This window comes from Mus musculus, chromosome 10 (assembly GCF_000001635.26).
Source record: "Mus musculus strain C57BL/6J chromosome 10, GRCm38.p6 C57BL/6J".
NCBI lineage: Eukaryota > Metazoa > Chordata > Mammalia > Rodentia > Muridae > Mus > Mus musculus.
Window position 1 is genome coordinate 78498156 of NC_000076.6, and position 23158 is coordinate 78521313.

Below are 23158 nucleotides of genomic sequence, written 5' to 3' on the forward strand. Positions count from 1 at the left end.
GCTGCCTGCTATGCTCGAGTGGATGCAGCCAAGCCGCTACTGGATGCTGGGGCGGACACCTATGCCCAGGATCATTCGGGCGCACCCCTCTGCACGCCGCAGTGACAGCTGATGCCCAGGGTGTCTTCCAGGTGAGATAGGCCTGTCTCTTCAGACTGCAGAGCTGGTGGGTGGGGATCAGACACACCTCTTGCAAGGCTTTTGTCATTTGGAAATAGAAATAGGTACTGTCTCACCTAGATTTTTTTTTTCAGGACAGGGTTTCTCTGTGTAGTCCTGGCTGTGCTGGAACTCACTCCATAAACCAGGCTGGCCTTGTACTCAGAGAGATCCACTTGCCTCTCTGCCTCTGGATTAAAGGCATGCACCACTAACACTGGATAGAATTTTTTTTTTTTTTTTTGAGACAGCGTTTCTCTGTATAGTCCTGGCTGTACTGGAAATCACTTTATAGACCAGGCTGGCCTCGAACTCAGAAATCCACCTGCCTCTGCCTTAGAATTTTTTAAAAAGTATCATTAAAATTACATTTATTTGGTGTGCATGCTCGTGTGTGTGTGTGTGTGTGTGTGTGTGTGTGTGTGATATGTGGACCTGGGTATGTACATGCCTATTGCCCCACTTGCTGAAGCTATAGGAGGCTGCTGGATGTTCTGCTCCATCGTGCTCCACCCAATCTTTTGAGACAGCCCATCAGCGAGCCTGGAGTTAAGCTGGTGGCCAGAAAGCTCTCTTGATCCTCTTGTTTTCTCCCACACAGCCCTGGGGCACACATGGCCAAGACTGGCTTTTTACGTGGACTTTGGGCTCTGATAGGGTGCTCTTAGTTCAGAAAAGGTGTAGACTCTCTAACACATACTCCTTTCTTCTCCTTCTCCTCCCCTCCCTTCCCTTTTTCTACCATTCCCTTCTTTTTCCCTCCCCCATCTCCTTGACCCCATCCCCCAATTTCACGTTGTAACACTCCTCTTCCTCCCATTCCTCCTGGGCTTCTTTCTAGACTCCAAATAGTTGCTTGTCTTTGAGTCTGACTTATTTCACTTACTGCGATGATCTCCAGTTCTATCAATTTCTTGAAGATTGTTTAATTTGACTCCCCCAACTTTTGAGACAGGGTCTCATGCAAGCTAGGCTTCCCTCCAACTTACTGTTTAGTCAACAACCTTGAAATCTGGACCCTCCTGCCTCTGCTTCCCAAGTTAGGCATTTGTCATCACATCCAGCCCAATTTCTTTCTTTGTTTTGGTTGAGTAGCACTCCATTGTACGCAGTATGGGTGGGCACCTAGGCTGAGTAACTCCATTGTATGCAGTGTTGATGTGCACCTAGGCTGAGTAGCACTCTATTGCACACAGTGCTGATGGGCACCTAGGCTGACTCCATAGTGTAGTGGCTGTGAATAGCAATGTGGGTGCCACATTGTCATGGGCATGTGCCGCAGACCCTCTGGGCCCCTTTGTCTGCATGGAACGGGTCTCTAGTCGCGGGTGGGCAAAGCGTCGGATGAATTGACAGACAGATGCACACAGGAGAGGTTGTGTAGTATCTGAATGTATTTTGTCAAGTCGAGCATCAGACTTTTTATGTAGAAGACAATAAGGAAGTTGGGTGACATACCCGCACGGTACAAAGAGGTTACTGGATTCTTACATAAAACAGAGGAATGTGGGGCTGGTGAGATGGCTCAGTGGGTAAGAGCACCCGACTGCTCTTCCGAAGGTCATAAGTTCAAATCCCAGCAACCACATGGTGGCTCACAACCATCTGTAATGAGATCTGACTCCCTCTTCTGGAGTGTCTGAAGACAGCTACAGTGTACTTATATATAATAAAAATAAATAAATCTTTAAAAAAAACCAGAGGAATGCAAACACAGAAGGTCTAATGGGAACCACTCGCTTAATCTTAGAAGCAAGGGTCAATGGCTTCATGCCCTTGCCATAGGCACGCATATGTCTCTTATTGTATGCTGACTCAGATTCCTTCAAGTATAGACCTAGGAGCACAGGAGTGCCATACCTGGACCTAGGGTAGTTCTACATTTAGTTTTTTGAGGACCCTCCATAGCGTTCTCTATACTGGCTACTATACTAGTTACTTTATCATTAATAGTGCATGAAGATCCCTTTCTCTAGTGTTTGTATTCTTTCTTTTTCCCTTTTTTGGCTGTTTTCATGATTAAAGCTATTCTGATAGCATCTAAGTATAGTTTTTGTCTGGGTCTTTTTTTTTTTTTTTTGTTTGTTTGTTTTTTTTTTTTTTTGAGACAGAGTTACTCTGTGTAGCCCTGGCTGTCCTAGAACTCACTTTGTAGACCAGGCTGCTCTCAAATTCAGAGATAACCACCCTCTGCAAGTATCTGCCTCCCACGTGCTGGGATAAAGATGTGCACCACCATCATCTCATTTCAGTTTAGTTTATATGTATGTACTTTTTTTTTTTTTGGTATTTTGTAAGTTTTCTTTATGGCTGAAAATAAATGATAAGGGCTTCTGTTTGTTTGTTTTGTTTTTGTTGTTGATGATGTTGTTTTGTCTAAGACATGGTCTCACTATGTAGTCCTGGGTGGCCTGGAACTTGCTATGTAGATCAGGTTGACTTCAAACTCACAGAGATCCACTCTCCTTTGACTCTGGAGTGCTTGGATAAAAATTGTCCAGCTAATTGGTTTATTTATTGATTGTGTTGTTTGTTCTTTAGGCATATAATATTTTAAGTTCTTTATATATTCTGATTGTTGATCCTTTGTTAGATGAATAGCTGGCAAAATTTCCCCACTCTGTGAGGAGGACACTATAGAAGCATGGGGCTTTTCTATGCCCCTGCTTGTTTTTGAATAATGCCACAGACACTTTTATATTTATTAAACGCTGCAGGCACTATGGCTGGGCAGACAGTCAGCTATTTTAACCCGACTATTCTGACCTTGGGCTACTCCCCAGCCACGTGGCCTGTTACCTGCCACCCTAGGCTTGCTCTGCCACCTTTATTTGTATCCCACCTGAGACCCTCTTTTTCTGCTGGGCACAGAAATGCCACCTTTTGCTCTCCTGCCCAGCTATTGGCTATTTAGCTCTTTATTTAGCCAATCAGGAGGTGATGGAGAACACTGTTTTACAAAATACCAAGTTAGACCAAAGTCTGGACTGTAACCAGATCTCTGGGAACAGAAATCAGCATATAAATACACAGTGCACAGAAACATCCCCCAACAGGACACTTCATCACCAACTGGGGATAAGAGCTCATGCTTTGCCCACACTGACCAAGCATGCTAGCTTGCTTCTTAGTGTGCTGTACCCCGAGCCTGTCTAGATGGTTTGTTAAGGAAACGGACTTTCCTGCTACCTGCTAGACAGTGGGATAAACTTGCATGTGATGATATGTGGGGGCAGCTGCCTGGTAGTGGCCTCCTTGTCTTGGGTCTGTCAAGAGCAATGGTCACCACAAGCTGTTCTTGTATCCAAAGGCCTCACACAGCTGTAGACTCTCTAAGATGCTTACAAACATTTGTTTGAAGTAGGCTTGGTTCTCAACTTCACCAGCATTGACATCTATGGTTGGGTAATTCTTGGTCTGCATGTTGAATGAAGGTCTGTGTTGTGCACTCCAATGAAGGTCTGTGTTGTGCACTCCAGCCTGAGTGGCAGCATCCCACCAGGAGCATCCCATCTCTACAATGTTACTGAGTAGAGTGGGCTTCTTCCCTGGGTGGGCCTTTGTTTCAACAACAAAAGGATTTAGAAATGGTCTCAGAAGGAAGCTCAAACACAATTAGACTAGAGTTTAATAGCAAAGCAACAGATCAAGCAAGCTGTCAGTCTCCCTGGAATAGAGAGATGGGGAAGAAGATACATTCATGTCTTTTGAGCTGTGGCTGGAAAGCGGCAACCTGGTGGGAGCTGGGGGAGAGGTGAGCTTCTGAGGACAAGTGCAGGCTCATGTCCAGGCTTTAGCCAGGATCTGAAAGAAAAAGAATTGAGAAGAAAGAAAAGGGGCGCGGTGGCCAATGCATTTGCTATGCAAGGTCGAAGACCTGAGTTCGGATCTTCAGAAACCTGTGTAAATGCTAAGTGGGTGTGATGACCACCTGTAATTCCAGAGACAGGGGATCTTTACAGCAAGCCGGCTAACAGGATTAGCAATACTGGGGAGTTCTGGATTGGATTAAGAGACTTACATCAATGTATATGGTGGAAGATCCAGTATACACACACAGACACACACACAGACACACACAGACACACACAGACACACACAGACACAGACACAGACACACACACACACACACACACACACACACCCATGTATACACAGAAAAAGAGGAAAAAACATATTCAGAAAAGCTGGCAGGGTGCATAGTGGTGGCTCCAATGTGCTGCCTGATGAAAGTCCTGCAAGCAGCTGCTTTAAGGGAGAGGCTCCTAGGAAGGGAAAATACAATATGTCATTAAGGGGATAATTAGTCCTCTCCTGTCCTTAGCATGTCTTCAGGTGACTCAGATTTTTTGGAGGGACAAAGGCAGACTCCTGGACAGATAATTGACAGACTCTATTGGGATACCTTTAAAAAATAGTCTATTTATGTTTACTTTATGTGTAGGTGTTTTGCCTGCATGTATGTCTGTGCACACCATGCATGCAGTGCCCACACAGGCCAGAAGAGTAGAGGGCATCAGAACCTCTGGAACTGGAGTTACAGTCTGTTGTAAACTGTTATGTGGGTGCTGGGAACTGAAACTGGGTCTTCTGGAAGATCAGCCAGTACTTTTTTTTTTTTTTTAAAGATTTATTTATTTATTATATGTAAGTACACTGGAGTTGTCTTCAGACACTCCAGAAGAGGGCACCAGATCTTGTTACGGATGGTTGTGAGCTGGGTTTTGAACTCAGGAAGAGCGTTTGGTGTTATTACCCGCTGTGCCATCTCACCAGCCCATATCAGTACTCTTAACCACTGAACTATCTCCCAGCTCCCCGAATTAACTCTTGAAAGGATACAGTTGTAAGTAGCCTGTTGGGCTTCCATCAAGGATTGGACTTAGATCTCAGATTCTATTTAAGAAGCAGCTTTGCATTAAGTGGGCCTCAACAAACGCAGACACTCCCAGCTTTTTATATGGTAATTTGAATTCTACTGAATGGCAAGTTGATGTCTCTCCAAAGTAGTCTTAGTCCTGTAAGACTAAATGACCTGGGGGTGGGAGGGGTGGGGTCGGGGGTGGTCATTCATGGTTGATATTAGCTAATTTTTTTAAAGGCAGCAATAGAGAGGCCAAAGGTATAGAGAGGCTTGATCTGACTTAAGGTGAGACTTAGGGCATCTTGTGTGGATGCCAAAATGCCTACAGGGGAAGATGGGATGTGGCCTCTTATAAAGGAGGACTCCTGTAGTCCACAAGGGAAGCTGGGAAATGTAGTCCTTCAGCAGGAAACTCATCCAAATTCTGAGAGGATATAAAAAATGCAGGGCAGAATGTTATAGCTTTTTTTTTTTTTTCTTTCCCCAGAGGAGAGTCTTTATCAGAGGGGTTAGTTCTGGGTCCAGTAAAGGCATATTCTCTGGCTATATTGCCTGGTAGAGTCTTGATTAGCTGTGATGGATCAGGCCATTGTCATTCTGCATTCCTGAGGAGAGCTGGAAAATATTAGAAGGCCACAAGCAGATGATTTGGTTATAGAGTGGAAGTGAAAGATTTTCTGGGAAGGTTGAGGGAGGGGGAGGAGCAGGAACCTAGGCAGAAGAGACAAGAGTGGGACAAAGTGGGCAGAGGCAGGTGCAGGGTGGCTGACTGGTCCCATTGCCAGGAATGCTAGGTAGAATGAGCTAGCAGAAGCAGCAGGGAGCTACACAGCATCAGAGGAAGGGAAAAGTGGTTGATAAAGGGTTAATGTGAAGAACTACATCTGGCCTGTGGTGAAAGAGATGTAGGTCCCTTTTCTATACAGCACCTAAACGGTCATTTTGCAGATATGTCAGGAACAAATGGAGCTGTTGTGGGGCGAGAGCCGCTGAGAGAGCTCGCAAGGGAAATTCTGTTTGGGTTCAGTAAGTACAACATTTCAAGACAGGATAAAAATGTAGGTATTAGGATAAAGAAGAGAGAAATCGTGATGTAGGGGAGGAGCCAGAGTGGGAGGAAGCCAAAAGGAACTTTTGTCTGGTCCCTGTGCCTTTAGTCCCCATTTCAAACCAGACAGCATTTGTTGGTGTGGAAGCAGCACTGATCAAGGAGGGCAGCAGTCAGAGCTAGTCCTTTTGAACTGTGGAGTACCGGATCTGTCAAGGAGTTGACCTGCTCCTGGAGGGTGTTATGCTGATCTGAGCTGGTGACACAGAGTTCACTGATGCAAAGAAGCCTTCAGTCCAGCTGTGACACAGAGAAGTTCACTGAAGGCTTCAGTCCAGCTGTTTCAGTCCAGAGTGGCAAGAAGAGGGGTGGCTTGGATCATTCATGACCCATTATCCCCTCTTAGATGTCATCCAAACTGCTCTTAGGGGTCTGGGGTGTTGATCTCCCTGTAACTTCTTTAAGGCTGACAGAAGTGGGACGAGGGGAGCAGCTGTCTGAGTGCCTCAGAAGAGGGTCCACCCAAGGGGACATGATAGAACTTAAGAGTTGGCAAAGATCCAGAACATAAGTCCCAGGGTAATAACACACAGCTGACTGGAGATTGTTAAGAGACAACATTACAGCAGGAAGACTTTGACAACCAGTTGAATACAGCTGGACAACTGACCGCACCAGAGTTCTGAGGAAGACTATGGTAGCTGTAAGCAAATGACTGTGGCTCAGTGCTGGGCACTAGAGCTTTCTCTGAAGATTGGAAGGAATATTTGTTGGCCCAGTTCGGTTTGGCTGCTACTGGCCTCTTGCGGCTGATGGCCACTTGGAAACTGTCTTGGACCAATGAAGAGCTGTTTCCTTTTAGTTCATCCAATGTTTACAATATTGGGCCAGGGATATAGCTCAGTTGGTGAAGTAACCCTGCTAGGTTCATTCTCCACCACGTAAAATCAGGCGTGTTAATCTTAGGCAGGCCCGGGATCCCAGTGCTCAGGACCCATCTGCAGTCAGGAGGATCAGAAGTTCGTCCTCAGCTGCACAGTGAGTCACAGGCCAGTCCGGGACACTTGAGTCCTTGTCTTTTTTTAAAAAAGATTATTTATTTTATGTGTATGAGTACACCATAGCTGTCCTCAAACACACCAGAAGAGGGCATTGGACCCCATTACAGATGGTTGTGAGCTACCATGTGGTTCCTGGGAATTGAATTCAGGACCTCTGGCAGAGCTTTTAACCGCTAAACCCTTTCTCCAGCTTCTGAGACCTTGTCTTAACAACAACAACAACAACAACAACAACAACAACAACAACAAAATTAGCAGTTAAAATCACTTGCTGTTCTTGCAGAGGACCTGACAGGAGTTCTTACCACCTAAGTTGGGCTACCCACAACCATCTGTAAGTCTAGTTCCAGCGAATCTGATGCCCTCTTCTGGACGCTGCAGATACCTGCACCCATATGCACCTCCCCTGTGCAAACATGCATATACACATAATTAAAAACTATAAAAATAAATAAATCTTAAAAGGAAAAGCCCACCCAGAACAGGCAATATAGAATATAAAGAGAGAAATTATATAGACAATTGCCAAAGGCTTGGGATGGGAGGTGACTGATCAATGATGGGTAATTAAAGTGATGAAAATGTTGTAAAAACGGATTAATTGTAAATTATGACTCAAAAAATATATTGTCTTGTATATATACAAGAAAAGATATTAAAAATAAAAATTTTGAGACATAGTCTTAGTTAGCGTTAACTGTTAACTTGACATAGCCTAGAGTCTCTGAGAAGTGTGTCTCAGATCAGTGTGAGATTGTCTTGATTGTTAACTGATACAGGAGGGTTCAGCCCACTGTGAGCGGCACTGTTCTGGGGCATGTGATCGTGAGCTACACAGGAAGGTTAGCTAAGGATGAGCCGGCAAGTGAGCTGGCTGGCAGCACCGTCCTGCATTGTTTCTGCTGTGCTTTGGCTGGGAAGTGAGCTCCTTAGTTGGAGGTAATGTTGTGGAACCTGACTTCAGGTTACTGCCTTACATCACTCAGTGATGGATTGTGATCTAAGAGTGTAAGCCAAATAGGTCCCAAGTGCTGGGGTTACAGCTGTGTGTGCCACCACAACTGGGTGCTAGGGATTAAACCCACAGCTCCATGCATACCAGGCAAGCACTTTACTGACTTATCTACAGGACCAGCACATGTTCTAAATATTCTATATTTTAAAAAGCTTTACTATTAAAAAACATACAAATAAGTGAAAATATATATCAAGCTCAGTAGTTAAGAGCACTAACTGCTCTTACAGAGGATCTGAGTTCAGGTCCCAGAATACACAGAGTGGTTTATAACTTCCTGTGGCTCCAGATCCAGAAAGATATGATATCCCCTCTGCCCTCCTTGGGCACTACAGTCACATGCACATACCCACACACATACATATAAATAATATTTTTTTAAGGGCTGGAGAGATGGCTCAGCACTTAAGAACACTGTTCTTCCAGAAGTTCCGAGTTCAATTCCCAGGAACCACATGGTGGCTCACAACCACCTGTAATGGGATCTGATGCCCTCTATTAGCCTGGGTGGCCAGGGAGCCCCAGGATCTGCCTGTTTCTGTCTTGCAGAGCTAGAGTTACACACCCAGCTTTTACATGGGAGCTGGGGATCTGAATTCAGACATTCATCCTTACAGAAAGTCATTTGCCTGCTGAGCCATTGTCCCAGCTCTTTTCTCTTCTCTTCTCTTCTCTTCTCTTCTCTTCTCTTCTCTTCTCTTCTCTTCTCTTCTCTTCTCTTCTCTTTTCCTTTCATTCCATGTCTTTTCTTTCTTTTTACAATTTTACTTGATTAATTGTTTAGGTCAAAATACAAAGTAATGGGCCAAGCCCATTATGGGTGATGCCATCCCTGGGCATGTGATCCTGGGTTCTATTAGAAAGCAGGCTGAGGGCTGGTGAGATGGCTCAGCGGGTAAGAGCAACCGACTGCTCTTCTGAAGGTCCTGAGTTCAAGTCCCACCAGATGGTGGCTCACAACCATCCCTAAGGAGATATGACTCCCTCTTCTGGTGTGTCTGAAGACAGCTGCAGTGTACTTATAATAAATAAATAAATAAATAAATAAATAAATAAATAAATCTAAAAAAGAAAACAATGTTTAAAAAAAAAAGAAAGCAGGCTGAACAAGCCATGAAGAGCAAGCCAGTAAGCAGCAATCCATGGCTTCTGTATCAGCTCCTGCCTCCAGGTTCCTGTCCTACCTGAGTTCCTGTCCTGTCTTCTAATAGTGAACAGTGACATGGAAGTGTAAACCAAATAAACCCTTTCCTCCCCATGTTGCTTTAGTTATGGTGTTTTATCACAGCAATAGAAACCTTAACTAAGACACAGAGAGGGGCCAGGCAGTGGTGGCACACGCCTTTAATCCCAGCACTTGGGAGGCAGAGGCAGGCGGATCTCTGAGTTCGAGGCCAGCCAGGTCTACAGAGTGAATTCCAGGACAGCCAGGGCTACACATAGAAACCCTGTCTCAAAAAACCATCCCCCCCAAAAAAATAGACACAGAGAGGGGGGAAGGGGGAAGGAGAGGTAGAGGTGGTTGTTGCACATCTGCAACTAGTACTAAAGGAGGAGGCAGGAGTACGCTGGGTTTGAAGCCAGCCTGGGGTAAAGAGTTCAAGGCTAACTTGGCTACTATAAAGACAATGTATCAAAAACAAAACAAATAGAAATCAAAGAACAAACAACTACAACAGACATGAGAGCTGGCTTTTAAAATGAGATCACTCTGATGAAGGTGGGTGGAGAGGTGAGGGGAGAGTGGAGGTCTGCACCATGTCTGCCTGCATGGTGCCATGCTTCTCACCATAACAATGGAATGAACCTCTGAAATTGTCAGCCAGCCCCAAATAAATGTGTTCCTTGATAAGAGCGAGACCATTTTCTAACCTCATTAATCCATTAGTAGTTCAGTCCTTGAAGGAATCAGAGCCCTCATGATCCTATCATTTCCCAAGGGCTCTGCCTCTGAATCCTGCTACACAGGGCAACAAGCCTTTGCCATGAGAGCTTTTTCAGGGTATTTGAGATAAATGAGACAATTTGTGGGAGTAGCCTTCAACAAATCAGAGCATGGCACTTTTCGCACACATACCCCAACCTCCTTGCTCTTCCCTAAGGTTAATTCTGAGGTTGATCCACCATTCCTTAAAGGAGCGCTCTCTCTCTCTCTCTCTCTCTCTCTCTCTCTCTCTCTCTCTCTCTCTCTGCCCCCCAAGAGTCTCATGTAGCCTAGGCTAGACTCAAATTCAGTATGTAGCCAAGGCTGGCTTTGAACTTCTAATTGAAGATCTCTCTATGAGGTAGAATTCCTTGCATTTGATTGTTGGCCTGAAGAAGCCCACCTTTAGCCATGTGCATGAGTAAACTCCTGGGAGTAAACACTGAAAAACGCAATGACACTCAAGCAAGGAGAGAGCTTTTATTCTTGAGGGCTGTGCACATGAAGAGAGTCACACAACTCTGGCTTTATGTGAATGGAAGTATCACATAGAGGGAGCCCACTCCTGCACCTAGTACAGCTAACTTAATTGCAAGCACCTGTGAGACTCTTTAGTTTTTCAGGGGTGAGTGTGTCCTGTAATGGTTGGGGGAGAGGTCTTAGTCAGGGACTAGGAAGCTGTGATGATTGGTGATGGGAGCTAGGCCTCTGGGCATGCCTGTGGAGGATTATTTTGTGTTAATTGGAGTGGGAAGACTCATCCACTATGGTTAGTGACATTCTTTGGCTTGACTGTACAAGATTACATCACAACAACCGCTGGGGAAAAGAGAGTTGGTGGAATTCAAAGATTCATGTGTGCATAACTTCACTAGTACCCTAGCTTCAGGTGTTTTATCTAAGCGGGCCTTGTTCAACCTCCCACCCCAGGCAGACACGGTGCAGGAGGAGCTGAGAGTTCTATATCTTCATCTGAAGGTTACTAGCAGAATACTGGCTTCCAGGCAGCTAGAATGAGAGTCTTATAGCCCACACCCACAGTGACACACCTACTCCAACAGGCCACACCTCCAAATAGTGTCAGTCCCTGAGCCAAACACATCCAAACCATTACAGTTGCTATACTAAATATCCTGACAAAAAGCAACTTAGGGTAGGAAGGGTTTAATTTAGCTCACAATTCCATGTTAAAGTCTATCACAGCAGGGACGGCTCAGTAGCATGAGCTTAGGACAGCTGCTCTCATCACAGTGACAAGAGCAGAACAAAGTGAATGCATGCATGCTCACTTATTACCTTGCTTGTGTTTAGCTTGGTTTCTCCATTCTTACACAGTTCCGAATCTCTTACATAGTGTCTTAGTCAGGGTTTTATTCTGTAAACAGACACAATGACCAGGGCAACTCTTATAAGATAACATTTAACTAGGGCTGGCTTCTAGGTTTAGTCCATTATTGTCAAGGCAAGAGCATGGCAGCATCCAGGCAGGCATGGTGCAGAGGTGCTGAAAGGTCTATGGCTTCATCTGAAGGCTGCTGGTGGAAGACTGACTTCTAGGCAGCTAGGGTGAAGGTCTTAAAGCCCACACCCATAGTAACACCTACTCTAACAAGGCCACATCTCCAAATAGTGCCACTCCCTGGGCCAAGCATATTCAAACCATGACACCTAGGGATTGGTGCTGCCCACAGTGGGCTAAATCTGCACATAAGTGAATTAAGCCAGTCTCCCATAGACATGCTCATTGATCAACACTATATAGACAATCCCTCAATCAGGTTCTCTTTCCAGGTGATTCTAAATTTCAGTTGACAATTCAAGTTAACTGTCACAGTTACTTCTTTTGCACACCTTTAGAAGAAAATTATTTACCTTAGGAACAATCCAAAAAATTATGACAAGGGTTGAGTATGTAATCTCACTAGTAGGTTGCTTGCCTAGCAGGCAGGAGGACCTGAGCTAAATCTTCAGTACTGATACCAAGGAAGCAACAACAAAGAAATGATTTTGGAGGTGGCTTTGAGACAGTTAAGGGACATAGTCAACACAAAGCATGTCTGTCAACTTGGACATTTACTACTGTGGGCAATTGAGATGACATCCTACTGGGAATCTCTCAAACGTGTTGAGAAACACACATGTCAGTGTCATCCTTCTAAGAACGAGGGGTGTGGGACTTATTTGCCAACTCTCATTAATCACTTGGTTAGGGCTGAACACAAAAAGGCAGTTGCTGGGCGATCGAGCTCCATGACCTGAATTCAATCCTTGAAACCTTCTGGTGGGAGAACTGACTCCTGAAAGTTGTCCTCTTATCTCCAAATGTGTTCCTTGGTATGTTGATCATGCCAAAAATGATGATGGTAATGGAAGTGACATTATTATCATCATAATAAAATAAAATAAAATAAAAATTATAGGAGCTGCTGAGATGGCTCATCAGGTAAGGGAAACTGCTACCAAACCTGACAACCTGCATTAAATCCCTGAAACTTTTTATGGTGGAAGAACTGACTCCTGAAAGTTGTCCTCATGACTTCAGGGTCAATCTGGGCTACAGAGCAAGCTCCTGCCTTCAAAACACATCACAAAAGGCATGGTATTTTCATACAACCCATGAATTCCTATTTATACCTTAAATCAGCTTGAAATCACATTTAAGATATAACTTGAATGCTATGTAAGTAGATATACTATATTGTTTAAAGAAATAGTGCTTAAGAAGTTTGCATCTATTCAATACAGATATCACTGTAGAAGACCTAACTATATTTCCTTTCCCTTTTATTTATTCATATTTTGAGTGTATACACATCCATGCATTTGCATGCAGTTGAAGGCTGGGGTTGATATTAGATATTTTTCTAAATTGCTCTCCACCTTATATATCAAGGCAGGGTCTCTCACATGAGCCCAGAACTCACTGATTCAGGTAGGCAGCTTGCTTCAAGTCTCCCCTCTCTTCATCTCTTGAATGTTGGAATTACAGGCAGGCCACCATGGCCACCTGGAACATACATGGTCCTCAGTTGCATGTGCACCTGTTTGCACACATATACAAAACCTGCATGCACACATACAGACACACACAATCACACACCATACACCAATACACAGAAAATATAAAGTCATTGAAAGCAAACAAAAAAGAGAAAGTTCAACTGACAACCATGTCCTAATGCCCTTAAGAAACACACTTTTGTGTTGACCCAGAAAAACAGATTCAAACACATAACTCAAGTTCCAATCTTTTCCAAAAATATTATTAAAGAAGCCAGACACGGGGTTGCCTTTATGGTTTCCTATCCATAACTAAAGTTATTGGTTCTTATACTTCATCTACTCTTAGCAACCAGGCAGTCCTCTGGGCCATGTTCTCTTAGCCCAGACACCATGATGACTCTTCTTGTTTCTCTGTCCCATAGACATTCTTTCTTCTGCACATTCTTACCATCTCACTATGACTTCCTTTCTCCACTCTCTCCTTCCTTGTGGTCCCTAGTCCAGGAAACCTAAACCTGGTCTTTGTCTCTTCTCCCTAGCTATTAGCTGTTGACATCTTTATTTACCAATCAGGATTAAATGAGGGCAAGGTCCCTCAGGCAGACTCCAAATCTTGGAGAACAACCCTTAGCATTACAATAAACAGTAAAAGACAAAACTTCCTCACTGATTATCTTAACATGTATGTTTTATGTGTATGGTTGATTTGTCTGCATGTATGTACAATGTGCTGTGTACATGCTTAGTGATTGCAGAGGCTCTGGGGTTTCCTGGAACTGAAGTTAACAGATATGTTATGAGCCATCATATGGGTGCTGGGGATGAATCCAAGTCCTCTACAAGAGAAACAAGAACTCCTAATTGTAGAGCCATCTATCCAGACTCAGGTTCCATCATCCTGAAAGCTGAAAGGGCCTGTCCCAGAGCAAGTGAAAGCACGACCTTCATCTTCATCTGCTCACTTGGAGCACATGAAATGTGTACCCTATGAAGGTCCCAGAACAGCACTTGCCTGCAGGGGTTTCCTGTGGGTGCTGAGTTCAGGGACCTGCCAGTGTCATCTCCGCTGTGACACTGAGACCCAGGGTTCTTCCTGAGAAGTGTGGGAAGGCAGAGAACCAAGAATGCTGAGGAGAGAGGGTCTGGTCCCTTCTTTCCTCTTTCTTCTCATCAGGAACCCCTAAGGCTGAAGCCCTCTCCCTGCTGCTTCTAGCTCTCACCATACAAGGTTCTCCCCCCTCTCCCTCCCCCTCTCTGTGTGTCTGTGTGCCCATGTAGCTCTGGGCTGCACGATCATGTAGCTCTACACTCCCACTTGTTTCTCTCTTGTCACCATCCGTGTACCGGGGTTCTGTGTCTGCAGGGCTCAGAGCTGGAAGGGGCTCCCTCCTGTTCCCTTCTGAGAACAATACAGAATCTCCTGGATTATGCAAACGCAACTTAAAATTGGAATTAAAAACCTTCTAAAGAATCTCATGGAAGGATGCCACTTTTCAGACAATCTGAAACTTTGCCTCCCTCCATTCATTTTTAGGCCTTTGCCTAAGGTGGGGATGGTCAGTCAGATGGCTTCTGTAGCCAGAATGTAATTCACCATAGCTATGATAGGTTCTCACATCACTGTGAATGTCTCTGTCTGCCTAAGAGGAGAGGGGATGAGGACCAATTCTCATATTCTGGGGTCCCTAGAGCTTCCATCCCAGAGGCTCTATACTCACTAACAAGCCTCTCAGGGCCAGGCTGGTGCTATGAGAAATTCTCTTTCCTGGTCCTAGGGTCTTTTCCCCTCGTATCTAGCCCTAAGCCTCATAGCAGGCAAGGATTAATTGGAATGCTCCTTTGGGGACTATTAATTTTGCTTTTATTCCCTCAGATGGAGGGAGGAGATGACAGCTATATCCAAGCTGTAAATACACAGCTTGGACTGAGCCCAGAGAGTTTCTTCCTCTGTTCTGACTATCCCCAGGCCAGGTCTCCAGGCTTCTTGTTTCTGTGCAGTCTAATCTTCTCACTGACTGATTCATTCCATCTTCGCTCATCTTCTCACTGAATTGTTCTACCTGAACTCATATTAACTTTGGCAATATGTTCTAATCTTCTGCTTCCTCCTCCTTCTCCTCTGGCTTGTTCTGTCTTCACAGTCTGTCTAGCTTATTCTCTCTGCCACCTGTCTTTGCAAAACTATCCTACTAAAACATACACACTCTCACCCCGTGCTGCTCTAAAACAGCATCTCCTTCCTGAGCTGTTCTTGTGAGAGCTGGGCATATCCTATCTCTGGCCCATTCTGTCAAGTCTTTCCCTGATTTGTCTTGTTGTCTGCCCCTCCATTAGATGTTGCTTTCAAACATGGCTGTTTCCTTCTACAAACTAACCTTAGCGTCATTGTTAGGGATTAAAGGATGTGCCTGTATTCAAGCCAGATCAGACTGTAATCCAGAGCATGTGTGTATTCCAGCTGATCACACAAACCTAGATGGTCTTTGCATCGATGTGATCCCTTGCCAGGGCAGCCATGTCGGATTAAAATGTCCTCCACAGAGGGCCAGTTACAAGCACATCCCCAGCTCCAGCATTTCTTACAATGATAGTATCACCTCAGCAGGCCAAGGCTGCTTCCCCAAGATCCTATGCGTGTGGAGAGAAGTAGTAGATAATTGGATGTTGTTACTCAGGATGCCAAAGCCTAATTTAGGGTCCCACAACCCTCAAATGCTTGCTCTTTTTGGATAGTTTTAGTCCTGTAAGTAACCTCAGGGAACTCACTGGTTCATCAAGCTAGACCTGGCTGGAACTGTTTCTCCAGGTTGCTGTTGGCGCCCTCCCCCCCCTGCCCTATGGGGTAAATACACTTGACTTAAGTCTTTTCTCAAAAGTCACAACAGTTAATGCCTGAATAGAGACTGACAGAATCAAAGATGAGCTGAGGAGAGCAGTGCTTGCCAAGACCTGTGGCTGCCATGATCTCCGCGAGGGTGGAGAATCCGCACAGGAAAATCCTGGTGCGGCTCGCTCGATCCATGTGTTGTGGGATGGTGGATCTCTTTGCTGTAGTGGTGGCTGCATGTTCTCTGTGATGTGTGACTGGACATACAACTGAGACTTGGTTGTCTGACAGTGGAAATGAGTCTCTGATGACTGGCTTACTCTTACCATGATAGGTATTTGATTATTTCTGTCTGAGATCCCTTTGTAAGGGGAGCCCCAAGATATCTGTCTTCCCTTGAGTGAAATGGAGTGTCATGCATCCGTGATGAGTGGGATCTGCCACCTGAATGTAGAGAAAGTCTTATATTCCTGGAGAGAAGCATGCATGGAACAGGAGTGCTGGTTAGTTGTTGAGGCAGTTGCACGTCACTGCACTGAGTAATAAAACATGAAGCTGAGGGTGGGATGGCTGTTCAGAGGGAACTTACCTGTTTAAGGGAGTAACCGCAAGTGGGAATGGCATCCCCCATGTTAGTCTCTAACTTGGATAGAAAAAAAGGGTGAGATGCAAGTGTTGGCTTGCATTTCTTTTTTAAAAAAGTTATATTGATTCCTCAGTCTCTCTCTCTCTCTCTCTCTCTCTCTCTCTCTCTCTCTCTCTCTCTCTCTCTCTCTCTCTCATGTGTGTGTGTGCGCTTGTCTCTGTGTGCATGCATTAGCATGTGCAAGCACGTGCTTCTGGTCAGAGGACAACTTCCAGGAGTCAATTGTCTCCTCTTACCATGTGGGCTTCTGAGACTGTACTCAGATCTTCGTGCTTGGTAACAAGTGCCTTGGCCCTCTGAGTCATTTTGCCAGTAAGTTTTGTATTTCCTGTAGCTAGGTAGAAGGTCAAAGTGGAAATCAAATACAAGTTAGATATGTGCTGAGGAGTCCTTCCTTCCTTGCAACCTATGACAAGGCCACAGAGACTGAGGAGGAAAAGAACGTAGTAGAAGTAATAGAAGATACCTTGAAGGTCCAACCTTTACTAGAGAAGAAGAATTCACCATACAGACAGGGGCTCACCATGTGAACAGGGACTGGCTAGATGGCTTAGCAGATAAAGGTGACTGTTGCACCTATGGTCCCCATGGCAGAAGGACAATCGTTACCTGCAACTTACCATACAATATGATATACTTGCGCGGGTGCATGTGCGTACACACACACACACACACACACACACACACACACACACACACACTATACATATAATATATAGATTTAAAAAATATATATTATATATATTTATTTGTTTTGTTTTGTTTTGTTTTGTTTTTTTCCCCTTCTCTCTCTGGCTCCACTTGCTTTGGCCCCAAGATTTATTTACTCATTATATGTAAGTATACTGTAACAGTCTTTAGACACACCAGAAGAGGGTATCAGATCTCATTACAGATGGTTGTGAGCCACAATGTGGTTGCTGGGCTTTGAACTCTGGACCTTCAGAAGAGCAGTCAGTGCTCTCAACTGCTGAGCCATCTCTCCAGTCCCTATTTGTTTGTTTTTTGAGACAGAGTTTCTCTGTGTAGTCCTGGCTGACCTGGGACTCCCTGTAGACCAGATTGGCCTTGAGCTCAACAATTTTTTTTCTTTTTTCGAGACAGAGTTTCTCTGTATAGCCCTGGCTGTCCTGGAACTCTGTAGACCAGGCTGGCCTCGAACTCAGAAATTCGCCTGCCTCTGCTTCCCAAATGCTGGGATTAAAGGCATGTACCACCACGCCTGGCAACAATTTTTTTTTTTTTAATGAAAAAGCAGACATGCATAGAGGATGATAATCTTGGACAAGGAAGGGAACATGGTAGTGACAGAAGATGTCCTTCAGGTCCAACTTTTAATAGTGAGGAAGGGAAATCCATGATCCAACATGCAAGACAGAAGACCGAACAATGGCTCAATATTATGACATGGGATTAGAGAGACGGCTTAGTGGTTAAGAGCACTGGCTGTTCTTGCAGAGGACTGTGTGTGTGAACCTGTCTTGCACAGGTTCCATTACCAGCACCTGAATGCAGATTATAATCATCTATAACTCCAGTTCTAGGGGATTCAATGTTCTCATCTGACCTCTGTGGACACACACTCAACGTACATACATGCTTGCAGATAAAAACATTCATACACATAAAATAAATCTTTTTTGTTTTTGATATTATAATATAGTTACATTTCTCCCTTCTCTTTTCTCCCTCCAAATGTTCCCATATACCCTGTTCTTCTTCACATTCATGGTGTCTTTTATCACTAATGGTTATTGCATGAATATGTCTATGCACACACAGACACAAATATAAATATAACCTATTTAGTCCATGTAATGGACTTATGTTTAAATGGGGGTGGGGGTACTGGGTAGCCAGAGTCTGATCTGGAGCCTGGTGCAGAGGGTGGACAGATGATGGCAGCAGTGGTGGGTGCTCTATGTAGTCAGTTGCAGCAGGCCAGAACATTAGTGTGGTTCTGAGGGGTGGGGAGAACTTGAGGAGAGCATGGATGTGGTGGTTTGAATGAAAATGGCTGCCAGAGACTCACAGAGAGTGGCATTATTGGAGATGTAGGTTTGTTGGAGTAGGTGTGACCTTGGAGTAGGTGTGGCCTTGTTGGAGGAAGTATGCCTGTCACAGTGGGTGGGTGTTGAGGTTTCAGATGCTCAAGCCAGGCCCAGTGTCACTCTCTTCTTTCTGTCTGCATATCCAGATGCAGAACTCTCAGCTACCTGCTACCTCTCTAGCATGCCTACATGCAGTCATGCTTCCTGACATCATGACAGTGGACAAACCTCTGTACTGTAAGCCAGCCCCAATTAAGTGGACATGGTGTCTCTTCACAGCAATAAAGCCCTAACTAAGATGTTTAGTGACTAAAAACTAGCTAGAAAGAACAGACATGTGGAAGCTCTGGGTCTCTAAATTAGTCCTGAGCAACCCAAGTAACAACATCAAATCATCTACTGTTTTCTTCCACAAAGGCAGAGTCTTTGGGAAACAGCCTTGACCAGCTGAGGTGACACCCCTTATAGATTATCAGGAGCACTGATGGAGTTAGGGATGCATTTGTGACTGCTGTCCCTAAAGGAGGATTCCAATTATTCTTTCCTTACTCTGAGGCTTAGGGCTGAATGCTGGGGAAAAAAGACCCCAGGGTCTCTAGTTCCAGGAGAGAGAGAGTACTTCTCAAAACATCATCAGCCTGGCCCTGGGAGGCTTGTTAGTGACTGCAGAGCTTCTGGGACAGGAGCTCAGGGACCCCAGAATATGACAGTGTGGGTCCTCAGCCCCTCCCTTCTTAGGCAGAAAGGGACATTCACAGGGATGTAAGCACCTATCATAGCTATGGTGAGTTACAATCTGGCTACAGAAGCCATCTGACCATCCCCACCTTAGGGAGAGATCTACAAATGAATGGAGGGAGAGAAAAATTTTCAGATTGAACAGTGACTTCCTTCCATGGAGCTTGTTTCAAAGGTGTTTAATTCCAATTTTGGGTTGGGTCTGTAGCACCTAGGAGAATCTATAATGTGCTCAGAGGGAACGGGAGGGAGCCCCTCCCACCTCTGAACCCTGCAGACACAGAACCTGTGTACAGGTGGTGGCGAGACAGAGAGAGGAGGGTTAGGGAGTGCGGGGCTACAGGCTCATGCAGCTCAGAGCTACAGGGGCACACAGACACACTTCTCAGGAAGGACCCTGGGTCTCTGGCTGTCACAGTGGGGATGACACTGGCAGGTCCCTGAACTCAGCACCCACAGGTAACTCCTGCAGGCAAGTGCTGTTTCAGGATCTTTGTTGGGTGCACATTTCATGGACTCTAAGTAAGCAGATGGGGGTTTCAGGTCCCATCAAGTGACTTCTTGGACTTGATGGTCTTCCTGTCTAAGAAGTGGGAACATGAATCTGGTCCCTTGTTTACAACATGTCTCAGCCAGGTTCTTTTAGCTATCAGAATGCTAGTACCTGGAGTTCTGTGTTTGAATCAGGTTTTCAGTTCATTTGGAAGACGTGTCTTAATGAAAGATCTTAGAGTGCTGGTAGTCCAGCCACATGCAGGATTTCCAGTTCTCAGTTTTAGGGTTGGGAATTTATTCATAGCACTATTTGTCAACTGTGAGTTCATAGGAGTTGTCTTTGAGTTCACAGATAAGGCTCAGAGGGGTGCAGCCAGCTGCCAGGAGTCATCATGTCCCTTACAAGTCTGTTCTGGGGATTCAGGTCCCCACACTTGAACAGCAAGCATTCTTCCCCCCACCGAGCATCTCCTTAGCTGAGTAGTGTACCACTATTGGCTGTCTGACTTCCCTGCTTCATTTTGTTTTCCAAACACTGTTGGGTCAGGAGTTCTTATCTAGGATTTCTTCCTAGATCTAAATAAGCTAGCAATGGCCTTACTGTCTTCTTTCCCCATCTGAAGATCTTTACTTTGTGTCTATGGCCATATTGCCCTGAGTGTACCTGACCTTGTTTGTCCTCAGAAGCCGAGCAAGATTAGACCTGCTTAGTACTTGGATGGGAGACCTAGGAATACTGGGTGCTGTAGGCTTCAATTTGTTTCTTTGTGATTTTTTTAAAAAAAGATTTATTTTAATGTGTGGGTGTGCCACCTACTATTGGATCTAAGAAGTAAACTGTCATCCTCCAAAAGAAGAGGAAGTCCTCTTAACCACGGAGTCATTTCTTCAGGCCCTGATTTATAATTTTTTCCTTTGTTTTGTTTTTATTTCATGTGTGTTTCATGTGCATCTATGTAAGAGTGCTGGATCAGAGACAGTTTTGAGCTGCCGTGTGGGTCCTGGGAATCAAACCCGGGTCCTCTCAAAGAACAGCCAGTACTCAGAGCCATCTCTCCAGCATCTCTTTTCTTCTTCCTTCCTTCCTTCCTTCCTTCCTTCCTTCCTTCCTTCCTTCCTTCCTTCCTTCCCTTTTTCTTCCCTCTCTCCCTCTCTCCCTCCCTCCCTCCCTCCCTCCCTCCCTCCCTCCCTCCCTCCCTCCCTCCCTTCCTTCTTCCCCTCTCTCTGTCTGTCTCTGTCTCTGTCTCTGTCTCTGTCTCTGTCTCTCTGTCTCTCTCCTTTCTCTTTTCTTGCCCCTCTCTCCCTCCCTTGCTCTTTTGAGACAGGGTTTCTCTGTGTAGCCCTGGCTATCCTGAAACTCACCCTGTAGACCAGGCTGGCCTCAAACTCAGAGATTTGTCTGTTTATGCCGCTACTGGGATTAAAGGCGTGCACCACCATCACCACCTGGTTAATTCTTTTATCTTCTTATATGTTGAGGAGACACCTTGCTGGTTGGGTAATAAGTGATCATTCCTGAATCCCTCTGTCTTGTCTGCAAGCCAGTGATGATTCTCCTACCCCACACCTGGTGCCTAGCCAAGCCTCACTGCCCTGCTTTGTTCCAGTAACCCTATCTCCTCTCAGGCGCCTGAGAAGCAGCAGGACAATGGGACCTGGCTGGTGACAGAGTTCCTGCTGGTGGGATTCTCCAACCTCCCAGAACTGAGGCCCACTCTCTTCATCTTGTTCCTCCTCACCTACCTGGTCACACTCAGTGGCAATGCCACCATCATCACCATCATCCAGGTGGATCGCACTCTCCACACACCTATGTACCGCTTCCTGGCCGTGCTCTCCCTCTCTGAGACCTGCTACACACTGGTCACCATCCCCAATATGCTGGCTCATCTGCTGATGGAGAGCCAGGCCATCTCCATCGCGGGCTGTCGGGCCCAGATGTTCTTCTTCCTAGGCTTGGGTTGCAGCCATTGTTTCCTCCTTACCCTGATGGGCTATGACAGGTATGTGGCCATCTGCCATCCCTTGCGCTACTCTGTGATCATGAGACCCACCGTCTGCCTGTGTTTGGGAGCCTTGGTTTTCTGCTCTGGTTTCTCAGTGGCCTTGATTGAGACCTGCATGATCTTCTCCTCACCCTTCTGTGGCGCAGGCCATGTGGAGCACTTCTTCTGTGACATTGCGCCTGTGCTGAAGCTCAGCTGTGATGAGAGCTCACTCAAGGGACTTGGCATCTTCTTCCTGAGCATCCTCGTGGTGCTGGTCTCCTTCCTCTTCATTCTCCTCTCCTACGCCTTCATTGTGGCTGCCATTGTGAGGATCCCTTCGGCCTCTGGCCGGCGCAAAGCCTTCTCTACCTGCGCAGCCCACCTCACGGTGGTCATCGTACATTTTGGTTGTGCCTCCATCATCTACCTGAGGCCGGACTCTGGGGCTAATCCCTCCCAGGACCGCCTGGTGGCGGTGTTCTACACCGTGGTGACACCGCTGCTGAACCCTGTGGTTTACACCCTGAGGAACAAGGAGGTGAGGGTAGCGCTGAGGAAAAACCTGGCACGGGGCTGTGGAGCATTTAAGTAAAAACTTGTGTCTATTTGCTTCTCTAATAATTAATACAAGTATATTAAAAAAAAAAAAAAAACCAAGACCTTCATCCCGGAACTCTAGTTCCCTACTGGGAAGAGAGGAAGCAATTCTATGCCAGATGAAGTAACTTCTGTTATCTGCCAGTGCCTGAGAATATGTAACCACAGTAAAGGGTGACTTATCTTTATCATGGATTCTTGGACTTGATGTGGTGCAATGTGATCTGTAATGCCTAATGTTTGCCAGTGGAGGGCGCCACTGATACAACTCATGGATGGAGAGGGGCAGAGGGCAGTTTTTTTCTTTAACATTTTTGTTATTTTTATTATCATTTTAGTTTCTTAATTTTTTTCATGTAACATATTTTCATTATAGTCTTTCTTATCCGAGATCCTCTTTACCTCCCTACCCACTCAACTTCATGCTAGTGATCCTCCCAACAGAGAACAGTGTTTAAAGAAAAACTGTGGGTTTTAAAATATTATTTGAGGACTTCATATATAAGAACTACATTTACATCACTCCCGTTTTCCACCCCACTCCAGTGTCCACATAGAAGTTTTAACCAGGAGAGGGAGTGAGGACCACAGGCCAGAGTTTTAGCTCGGTGGGAATGCAAGGGTGGGTATTTCCCCCCTCCCCCGGCTGCTCAAGACTGCCTTTTGGTCAGAATCACACATTTAAGTGCAATTAAAAAAAAAAAAGTACTTTTAGTTTAGCTTTGTTTGCTTGTTTTTCAAG

The 23158-nt window shown here is 45.3% G+C and overlaps 1 protein-coding gene and 1 long non-coding RNA gene across 3 annotated transcripts; one reads left to right on the forward strand and one right to left on the reverse strand.

Annotated features, from left to right (window-relative positions):
- The first annotated feature begins 27 nt into the window (after positions 1-27).
- Olfr1358 (olfactory receptor 1358) lies at positions 28-23128 on the forward strand. Of its 2 annotated transcripts, none has more exons than XM_030245092.1 (2): positions 28-131; positions 21439-22411. In XM_030245092.1, the coding sequence occupies exons 1-2, from the start codon at positions 112-114 to the stop codon at positions 22409-22411; spliced, it is 993 nt and encodes a 330-aa protein (XP_030100952.1). In that variant the 5' UTR covers positions 28-111. The 2 variants fall into 2 exon arrangements, with proteins under 2 accessions (XP_030100952.1, NP_001357739.1); NM_001370810.1 differs by lacking the exon at positions 28-131 and adding an exon at positions 19273-19382 and having other exon boundaries at positions 21458-23128.
- Gm47944 lies at positions 3770-21753 on the reverse strand. Its single transcript, XR_003948916.1, has 2 exons — positions 21575-21753; positions 3770-3963 (listed from the first exon to the last, which is right to left on the reverse strand). It is a non-coding gene; the product is annotated as a predicted gene, 47944 (long non-coding RNA).
- Positions 23129-23158: the final 30 nt, after the last annotated feature.